Source organism: Antedon mediterranea, chromosome 6, assembly GCF_964355755.1.
Source record: "Antedon mediterranea chromosome 6, ecAntMedi1.1, whole genome shotgun sequence".
In the NCBI taxonomy this organism is placed as follows: Eukaryota; Metazoa; Echinodermata; class Crinoidea; order Comatulida; family Antedonidae; genus Antedon; species Antedon mediterranea.
In genome coordinates, this window is record NC_092675.1 from 4,981,830 (window position 1) to 4,992,981 (window position 11,152).

The following is an 11,152-nucleotide window of genomic DNA, read 5'->3' on the forward strand; positions in this document are numbered from 1 at the left end:
CATACAAACAATACAATCCCCCCTATTTGATAAGCTTTTAGTATTACATGGCAATTTTCACACAGAGTTGGCGTTCTACGGAGCAGTTGGAACGTACATTAACGACAGCGGTATCGAATATATTCTCCAAGAAGCAGATATCTTGGCTGAGGGGTCAATGATGGGTTTCATCAAAGGAAAGTTTTACAACAGGTGCACTAGAATTCACCAATTGCTTGCCAATGTCTTGGAGCAAAAGTTGTATAAACGCTTTCTTCAAGAAATAAATGCAGAAGATCATCACACATTTTAAGAAATAATGTCAACTGCACCTTTGGACCCATCATTGATTGAAGAACATATATCGGATCCTGTCACCTGCAGAAGTATGAGAATTACTTCCAGTCAGTGCTTACTGGAAATATAGGTTCAACAGCACAATTCTGGGCTATTTACATTTTTCTTATTAATCGACTCCATAGAGAACTTCAGAGATGTGTGAAAACAAATGATGTCACTGGCTACATTAATGTATTTCCAACCATATTATCTGTTTACTTTGCCCTGAACCGACCTAACTACGCCAGATGGGGAACTCTATTCATACAGAAACTGAAAAACGTTGACCTAAAGTACTGGAAAAATGAGCATTTTCCATCAGACGTACAAATAAGCACTACAGTAGATCAGCTGTTGACCTTTCCTTAGAACAGACGGTCAATCGTGATTCTTCTTCAAGTATGAGAGGGATTGTTGCCTTTCCCTATTCAGAAAATGTAATGCGCCAGTGGTCATTGACTATGAGTCAACGAGCCATGGCAGTCACGGAGCTGAGAACATTTGCTGGTCTTGAATTGGGGGAAACTGCAACAGCTCAATGCCGTCCATCAAGAATAAAAAAGGACACATTGACAGTGAAACGGAAGAAACAGAGATTGAAGAATCAAGTGATTCTTATGGCGATGCATAGAGTGAAGAGGAATATATGGATTAATTTAAATAATTTGTGCAGAAAAGTCATAGCTTATTAAATAAGACTGTTTTTTGTTGTAACTAATGAAAACTACTGTAGATAGAATAAGGTACTATATAAAGTATCATATGCTAAAATGTCGGGTGTTTGATATTTGATGTAGTTCTCATTTTAGTCATTCATGCTGTTTTTTAGTGTACTTAATTGCTCCATATATTTTGTTTTATAAGTTTAGGTTTTGAGTTGATCTAGTTCATGTTTTTTTGGGGGGGGGGGGGGGGGGGGGTGTTTAATTGGTGTCTGGCGGACACAACCCACCACTTTAAATGTCTAGCAATGGTCATTTATTATACTAGGGATCATGCTGAACATTTTACAGCATGTTTTAAAAGGTTAGCTTTTCAGCTGATCTAGCTCATTTTTGGGAGTGGGGGTGTTTGACGGGTCTGGCGGGCACAATACACCACTGAAAATGTCTGGCAATGGTCATTCATAATAGTTATGAGTACATTGAACATTCTCCCACCAGTTTTAGAGGGTTAACTTTTAAGCTGATCTAGCTCATTTTTGGCCCTCCAGAAATGGGGGTCTGGCAGGCACCCCCACCACTAAAATCGTCTGGCAATGTCCATTCATTTTATTTCACTCTATGTCAAACAATTTGCAAAATATTTCACGGGGTTAACTTTTCAGCTGATCTAGCTCAATTTTTTGGGGGTGGGGTGTTTGACGGGCTCTGGCGGGCACAATCCACCACTGAAAATGTCTGGCAATGGTCATTCATGATAGTTATGAGTTTATTGAAGATTTTCCCACCAGTTTCAGAGGGTTAACTTTTAAGCTGATCTAGCTCATTTTTGGCCCCCCCCCCAGAAATGGGGGTCTGGCAGGTACCCCCCACCACTAAAATCGTCTGGCGATATTCATTCATTATATTTCACTCTATGTCAAACAATTTGCAAAATATTTCATGGGGTTAACTTTTCAGCTGATCTAGCTCAATTTTTGGGGGGTTGGGTGTTTGACGGGGTCTGGCGGGCACAATCCACCACTGAAAATGTCTGGCAATGGTCATTCATGATAATTATGAGTTTATTGAACATTTTCCCACCAGTTTCAGAGGGTTAACTTTTAAGCTGATCTAGCTCATTTTTGACCCCCCAGAAATAGGGGTCTGGCAGGCACCCCCCACCACTAAAATCGTCTGGCAATGGCCATTCCTTATATTTCACTCTATGTCAAACAATTTGCAAAATATTTCATGGGGTTAATTTTTCAGCTGATCTAGCTCATTTTTTTTACCCTTTACAATGTCCCTCCTAGCCACACCCACCAAAAGAAACGCGCCAGACTGTCATTTCCAAACATTGATATGTACGTAGATAATTGCCACATGCATAGAAATTGGTTAACTTTCCAGCTAGGTTGACCCCTCTGGGCTCCTGCTCTATATGTCATAAAAACAGAATAAGAAACTAAATATCGTTAGTTATTGAGTTTGTTATTGAACCTAAAAAACAATGTTAAAATTATAGTTTCGTTACATTTTTCAGAACAAATATAAGTTCGGAAATCATCGATCTAGGGGACGAAACTTGTACCCTACACTCGGATGGTAAGTTTAAGTTGAAGCAATAAGGTAAAGTTAGACATCGCATAATTTATTACATCATTATATCCAACAAAATAGAGTTTAGAATGGTCAATTAATTTAATACCTTATTTCTAACACTGAAACAAAAATGTATTATTTTCTTTAAAAATTAATAAAAAAGAATTCGAATTGTATATTTTGTAAACATAAAACAACTGGCACTACTACTATTATCGTAACAGCATGGAGGTATTTTATACCTCCATGGTAACAGCGACAAATGCAGAATTAGTATTAACTATATAGGCCTACTGTAGACTAATAGTTTCAGCATACGTTTTTAATGGAATCGGGTTAAATTTTGATATCTGTCTGTTCCCAGAGGCCATGTACAAATCTTTTGAGAGTCGTCGTGTAGCGTAACAAGTTTATACAATTTCACCAGTAATTAGTCAAACATCCGGATACAATTACTATAGATCAATGGCAAGAAGGAGATAATAGACCTGTTAATGAGTGTGTTTGATGCATACCTGGATAGATAGGCCTATTATATTTCTGTTATACGGTAAACAGCCTACCCCTACCGTAGTGTGATTTACATTCTACTTAGGCCTAATTACGTTAGGAACGTTTGGTGCCAATTACCGGTTATGAAGGAAAACGTTATAGCAGCAACTATTGCCTTTGGCCTGTCTGTGTGCCATAGTATCAAATTTATAAGACGATTTATAATATAATTGACTTGACTTATGGCGAGTGGAGTCCTTGAACCACCATGGCCCTCCAAAGTTTCCTATCTGTCATAGCTGTTTCCACTTCTGCTCTATCCAAGCCAGTATCCAATGATCATCTTTCATAGACAATTTTCTAGTGACGTAATGATAATAGTTTTGAACATGCTATGCTCCTGTAAACAACAGACGGTGGTTTTTACGTTAATTATCGCGTTTTAATGTGATTAATTTCATTTATTTTTGTCTCCATTAAAATACAATATAAAAAATCGTGGACAAACAACAAGAAAACATCACACAAAACCAGGCAGAGACAGGATTCCTAAAAAAGCGAACCTAATCACTATCTAGTAGGTCTCCTATTGCACTGATTGTATAAAAAACATTTAGATTAAAATTTGTATAAACATTAGAAATGCATATAAATATTATATCAAAATAAATTAAAATATATTGCATTCATTGTCATGATGTGGAAAACAATGTTTGTAATATTGCGTGTCAGGAGTAACAAAACCTAACCCTAACAACTTAAATTCTGTAAAATAAGATAATACTTTTCTTTATTATAAAATTATGCACCAGTGAATTATGTACCTTTTTTTTTCTGAAAAATTAAGTTTTGGTAATAAATCTCTTTTTAATGCATTTCCCGATGATCACAAACTGAGTAATACATTCTTTAAATTTATGCTGAAAAAAGGAATCATAAAATACATTTAAGTCAACGTGAACGAGAAAAGAATTTTATATAGTTTAAAATAAACTGGCTGGCACTCCTTTTATTCAACGAAATAATACTTCAGGAAAATAGATTAATTTCTGCTTGCCACTTCCGTTTTTGGTTTTAATATTGTGCACACATCCCGGTTGTTAACAGGCGTTCTATTGTGCGTATTTACATTTTATGAAAAATCTTTCGCATTGATAACGTCAATCATGCCAGTATGTTTCATTGAAGCAACGATTGACTTCAAATTACTGTACTAGAAAATTGTCTATGAAAGATGATCACTGTTGAATAATTATTCCATCACCTGTTTAATGGCTTTTAATGCCCATAATAATGATCATATTACACTGTGTTCAAATAGACGATTAGACTGGACTGGTGTTATGTTTATATTTTGTAACAATGCATTTCTTCTATAAAACTGTGAACTGCAATACGCAGAAACACTAATACTTGGTCTATCAGGTTTAGCTAAACTCAAATCCAACAATTGGTTACCACCAATCGTTTTTGCACGACTGACGTCCCATATTTTGCTTAACCTAAAAAATTATAATCAATCCGACCTGGTACAGATTATTTTGCGTGCTTACAATGTCTAAACGTTGAACTGCGTTACGTGAAAATACGTATGCTTGATCTATCAGGTTTTGCTACACAAATCCAACTACCGATCCTTGTAATGTCCTCTTGTTAAAAACTCATTTTTTTTGGATGTTACAAGATGGCGTAAAAGATACTTTTCATTCAACCTAATTTTCACGTAGGCCTATATGGAATGCATTGCCCACCGAAGAAAACTTTTTTTCTCCAAGACTCTTGATAATTTTCTATATAAAACAAATATGTATGGCCAACAGCCATTAAGTCGCGTGCTACAATGCATAGTGATACCGGACCGACAGACAGACAGACCGACAGACCGACACACAGACCGACCGACATAGTGAACTATAGATAAAAAGGCATAATTTTGACGAATTTTGGAACTTTTTCATCAAAAACGTGCGCAAATTATCCAATTCGACGTGCTCGTATGACGTAATTTTAAGTCGAAATTGTTTAAAAGTTGGTAAAATTATTAGAAAAGGCTACAAAAACCTAAATCACGAGAAAAAAGTATGTATTTAACGCTACGTGCGCACCGCGCGCGTAAAATTTGCGCGCGTATGGGAATTTTTGACATGCTCAAAATGACAAAAAACGCGTAGAAAGTTGATTAAAAATTAATTTTGCGCATTTTAAAATTTTAAATGCGCGTGCGCGCGTAACTGTGTAAAACACATTTTTTTTCAATTTAAAATGTTATTTGGTTTTTGACCTATGTTAAATAAGAGAAAATCGTTAAATCGCGCGTAAATCACGTTGCGCAACTCTAACGTCATTCACAATAGCACAATTTCACGTAAATGCCCACATGTTGACATCAAAACAGTTCAAAAAGTACAGAAAAGCAATAAAACGCATAGTGATACCGGACCGACAGACAGACCGACAGACCGACAGACAGACCGACAGACCGATTGACATAGTGAACTATAGAGTCGCTTCCACGCGACTAAAAAGAATTATTCGACTCATGTGTTGTTGACTTAGGCTATGCCCATGACATTTTAGTAGTTCACATGTGGAAACAATATCACAATGTTTTAACCCAAGTTGAGTACTTTCGAATGTAGACATTATAATGTCGTACCGGGGAAGAATTTCATAACTTGACGTTAATGGCATTGTGGCTAACTTATAACAAATGTTTTTACTTTCATCAATAATATTTTTCTCTTTATATATAGACACATGCTTTTATTTTGGGAGAAACAGTGTACCATACAAACATGCTTCTCAAGAATGCTTGGAAACAGGAGGAGGGGAGTTAGCATCCATAACTAATCCACGTATATTACATTTGCTACTTGAAATGGTTAATAAACAAAACTCTAGTGATGATCCAAATTGCTTTTGGATTAATATTTCTCATTCAACATTGATTTCATTGAACGAAACTTTTTCAATTTATTTTCAATCTTATAACAATTGTGGCTCAGTAGTTGGCGAAAATGTTCAACCACAACATACTTGTTACTTTGCAATGGCAAAACATCTAAATACCAAGTTAATATTGCGACAGATGAAGAAACAGGAAAAATGTACAACAGTCAACATGAAGGTGCTTTGTCAGGGTAGTAAGTATAAACAATTAATAAAAATGCATTACGGATTAGAACAATTTAATTATTATAATTCTAGTTGAATTTGACAGTGAGACTTTAGGAATAATGCATCCACATATTCATAAGACAAAAATATCATAATGTAATAGTGTATACCTTTTATAAAATGTATACACGATATGTTTTGGTTATTTCAGTTCCTGATGATAGGAGTAATTGTTTTAACCAAACTGTGTTTAATGATGTTATGATAGTTTTTGTTGTCTCTCTATTTTCTCGGTATTGTCTTTCTTCTTGTCATCTAACTTCTCATTCAGTTATCGGATCACGATACAATAACGATGGTTATACAACATTTTATATGTTATTACTTTTATTATGACAGGCCCAAGAGGTCTAGCTGATACAAAATTGATCAACTCGAATGGTCCAATCACTACCATCATAATCGCTACATCCGTTGGAATGTTAGCGTCACTACTTATTGTTGGTTTAATAATTAGGAGCCTACGCAAATCTCGAATTAATTCACATAACAGGTAAGGTTTATAATATGTACACATTCAATATGTTCCTCTAAGGCTAAAATGGGTAAAAGAATATATATGAATGCGCATTTAAACACTTGGATCGTGCTCTTTTTTGCAATAAACCATTGCTGTTCCACCCACGACCAGTTCTGATTATCTGTCTTGTCCATGCACTATAAATGATGTAAATTATGTGCTTTTTTCCTTTCAACACACACGATAGCATGTCAACTGAGGGTTTCGGAGAGGAGAGAGATAGAGGCAAAGAACTTATAACACAAGAATCTCCTGTTCGTCCGAAGCGCGTAACAATTTCGAAAGGCATTGTGGGATAGAATAGAGCTATGGGTGGCGCCATTGTGAGCCATGGAGTAGGGCGCCTGAATCAAATTAGAAAGTCAAAATCATAGAGGCGATCTGCTAATACTCTAGCGGGGATAGAGTAATTGACTGAGGAGTAGGGCGCGCCCGCATCAAATTAGAAAGCCAAAATCATAGAGGGGATCTGCTAATACTCTAGAGGGGGTAGAGTAATTGACTTCCTAGTTTGGAGGGGGCGCTGCTCCATGCTGTGAAATGGCGTCGCCCAGTTTGACCTTTTAACCATGTACTTCCGATACTGTGTTTTGAATGCAAATTGAAGAACAGGTCCAGATTCTTGTGTTATAAGTTCTTTGATAGAGGCAACTGAGAGGATACCGTAATTTGTACAATGTATTTACGACTTTTGATTATAACAAAATTATTTTATTTGAAAAAAAAAAAACATGTATTGAAGTAAATAGAGTAAAACCTTGACCTTTTAATATAAAGTAATACTTTTACATAAAATGTTATAGAGTAATCTATTCGCGGTCATAAAAGCTTAAAGGAGATTCGATTGCTAATTAACAAAGTATACAATCATTGACATAGTTTTTTTGTTTGTTGAAATTCTGTATGTTTATTTTTAATGTTAAGAATAACCGTATGCCTAATATGCTTCATTATATATTTTGATACTCATGAGTATGTAAGCTCATATCCATGCACACATCGTCTACCATAATTAGCACACCAAATTATCCTCTAATTATAGTATACTAAGCTATTTTCGAGCTTTGTATAACGTTCGTGTGCTTAACGTTCTATCTGAAGGATGAGTCAATACAAGGACATAGACAACACGGCACTGGCTTGAACTCAGATTTTCACACGAGTCTAGTCCGATGCCTTACTGTCTACACAATGAACCTAAACACGATTGTACATTAAATATCGCTTAGGATTAGAGATGCATAATAAATGAGCCAGTTATATCACATTAAAGTTTATAGCATGGAATGATATGATCATGAATATTTATTTTTTTTATTACAGAATGGAAAATGTTTCAAAATCATCTTCTGTAGAAGAAAGAAAGACCGAAGATCGTTGTAAGTAGGCCTAACATTAAAACAGATTTAATTGTATAATTAATAATAACAAAAGTAATTGTAAGAAAGGAATGATTATGAAAACTAACCAACGACATATTCATTACTCTTCCATGAAAATACATGATTTTTTAACATAACTATATATAGTCGTTATTAACCATTTTCGAGAAAAGCCATTGTAGTTGTTTAAAATACGTGTGTTTAGAAACGGAAGAGATTACCGTTATATAACCACATTGGTAAATCGATCTATAATTATGTACCAATTCTGAATACTGCACCTAAATAAACTTCAAACCGTACACTGTATGTAGGCCTATATAATGTAACCAATTTACTAGTTATAGGTTTAATTTGCCTCCATTATAATGAATTCATGTAAACCTAAGTCTCAGCTAATATAAAGAGAACTCTTCCAAATAGGAAAAGCATATACGAAATGAGACAATCAAAATTGAACGGTTAAATAATAGTCATTGAGCTGGAGGTAGTCGGTGTTCAAGAACTGTTTATCTAAGTTTTTTTTCTCTCAAAAATTTCAGACATAGCAAGTGATAATGATTATGACAACGATACCAAAGGAAACGAATTTTCTGACTACGCTGAACTAGATAATGATTTCAAACCTGACCAAAGCGTTACCAACTCAGATATAAAGAATACAAAAGTAGATCGTGATGCAAATGACACAGATAGCGGACAAGATGGTGTTGCTGGTGAAGAACCTTGTTACTTTGTTTTAAACAAACAGACATCTGAAGAGTCGCTACAGCATACGTATGAAGCATGTGGTTTTCGAGATCTTCCGTCAACATCATCGTTACCGATGACGTCAAATCCTCTTACGTTAACCCTACCTACGGGTGCGATGCGGAATGCCGACGCAACGGACGAGAATGTTTATGATTGGCCGGATCTGTTACAGCCAAGTTATAGCGCCAAATCAAGGAGAACACAAAGTGAAACTGAACCGCAGTATTTCACTTTAGAGATTGATAATGAGGACACTGAAAACATATATGACTCCGTGTTTCCCATCGAAAAACCCTTAAAGAAATCTCCAAAAACTTTCCGAACAAAGCATCTTTCACTTCCAAGAAAAAAACACAAAGCAAAACAACATAACCAAGCTAAAAGTCGTTTTATTAGTGGCGGAGTTACGCATAAATAGTCGTGTTATAGTTACCCAATATTTAAATAAATTATTAATTCAGATAACCACGTTTAACTGCTGGTATCACATTATCAGTTATCATTTCTTTAAACAAATTTCATTTCTTTATTACTTTCTCAATTCACAAGAAAAATAAACATTGCAAAATGAAATCAAATTTAATATTGAATCATTGCACTGCATCGACAAGTGTTTATAGGCTTACATCGTATACACATTTGTTTATAAAGCAATGCTTCTTTCAATCATGTAGTTAGTGAGTACTTTAAGAACATTTTTAAATTGAAGACGACAAAAATGTTGTCTATCCGACATTGCAACTTAACTGGAATACTGCTGGAGAGTGACATTGAAGAGGTGTTTTAGAACCTCCAATTTATGTAATGATACCATGAAATACAGATATCCATCCAGTGCCATATCTTTGACACAGTATTTCTACTTGATTAACGACCAAAGTTACTATTACCATAATTAGGCCTAATTGAAGTACAAACTTATAAGTTTTAAGTCAATTGGAATAGGAAGACATATCATTTGTATAATGTCTGGTTTGTATTTTGTATTGCTACGTTTTATACCATTTTTAAATTCATTTGCTAAATCTGTATTATACAATTCATCATTTTTGTATGGATATTATCTGAAATAAAAATAAGCATTTTGTACGAAGTATAACGAAAAACGTTATAAGAATTTAAAATTAATTACCACATACAATGTTATATTATGATTCATGTTGTAAATATTCGAATCTTTGTAAATAGAGTTTAATGTATCGGAAAACATGGTACAGTATACAATTCGTTAAAAAATAATCATTTTCTACGAAATATAAACGTAATAAAATTTATAAATCAACACATAAAATGTTGTAGGATATTAAAAGGTTTATGTTGTAATTATTCTTAGTACGCAATAGACGCAATAATGTATCGTCTAAATATTTAAGAATTCCTAATTACACTGTAGGCCCAGGCCTCTGTCTGCCATATCAATCCAGGCGATTCTCGTACGGTGCCGTGTCTAGAGACACTACACAGAAGTCATGGATGCCCATGTCCAGTTAACTTAATGAAAAAAGAGGTAGTGCAGTGTCAGAAAAGATACCGATTATCAGTACTCTCCATATACATACATGTGGTGCGTAGCCTATATCATGTACGTTTAGGTTTAGGTATACACTAGGCGATACATGTGATACGATATCCAAATATTCCTATATGTCTGTAATATAGATACAGTACCGAGAATTGTGTAGAAAAGAAACTACAGGCGCTGTCTCTGATACAGTACGAGAACCGGATGACAAGTATTTATGTAGTTTTAATATTTTTAACCCATACAATAAAACTAATAAATTGATATTGTAAAATCTGCTTATGCCAAGATTTATCTTTCTATTGACGCTATGATTTTGATAATAAAACTTCTGCAAAACAACGTTTTGTTTGTATGACTTTGAGGTAATAGAATCGGAAATAATAGTTATGCTCAGCCAATCCTTCAAAACAACTAAAAGAACACAGCCCTTGTTATCACAAACATATCAAATATGTAAATTGCTGGAACTAAAAACCTGTAACAGGACTCAATTCACAAAGAAAAACTAAATATTAATAATAGACAAATTTTCGGAATAATTATCTTAAACCATCGTGGTACACTACCGTTCTTAAACTAAGGGTATTTAAAGAAGATAAAAATGGAATTGCGGTCGAACAAATTTAACTATATATCTTATATACATGTGTTGTGATCGTTTACATGTAGAGTTGTAGTGTCAAATGTGAATAGTAAAGCACGATTATCGGCTATAGTGATCGTTTGGCACTATAAATAT

At 34.7% G+C, this 11,152-nt stretch overlaps 1 protein-coding gene across 1 annotated transcript; it reads left to right on the plus strand.

Annotated features, from left to right (window-relative positions):
- Nucleotides 1–298: 298 nt before the first annotated feature.
- On the plus strand, nt 299–10,754 carry LOC140051697 (uncharacterized). The gene is made up of 7 exons (XM_072096990.1): nt 299–365; nt 688–985; nt 2,506–2,567; nt 5,810–6,199; nt 6,573–6,726; nt 8,077–8,132; nt 8,678–10,754. Exons 1-7 carry the CDS (start codon nt 299–301, stop codon nt 9,304–9,306), a joined length of 1,656 nt encoding a protein of 551 aa, XP_071953091.1. The 3' UTR covers nt 9,307–10,754.
- The last annotated feature ends 398 nt before the right edge of the window (nt 10,755–11,152 follow it).

Excerpts from the sequence above, each read along its gene's own strand:
- LOC140051697 (XM_072096990.1), top strand. The coding sequence starts at position 299 with ATGTCAACTGCACCTTTGGACCCATCATTGATTGAAGAACATATATCG. Across the intron at positions 6,200-6,572 it reads GAAGGTGCTTTGTCAGGGTA|GCCCAAGAGGTCTAGCTGAT; the intron begins GTAAGTATAAAC and ends TTATTATGACAG. Across the intron at positions 8,133-8,677 it reads AAGAAAGACCGAAGATCGTT|ACATAGCAAGTGATAATGAT; the intron begins GTAAGTAGGCCT and ends CAAAAATTTCAG.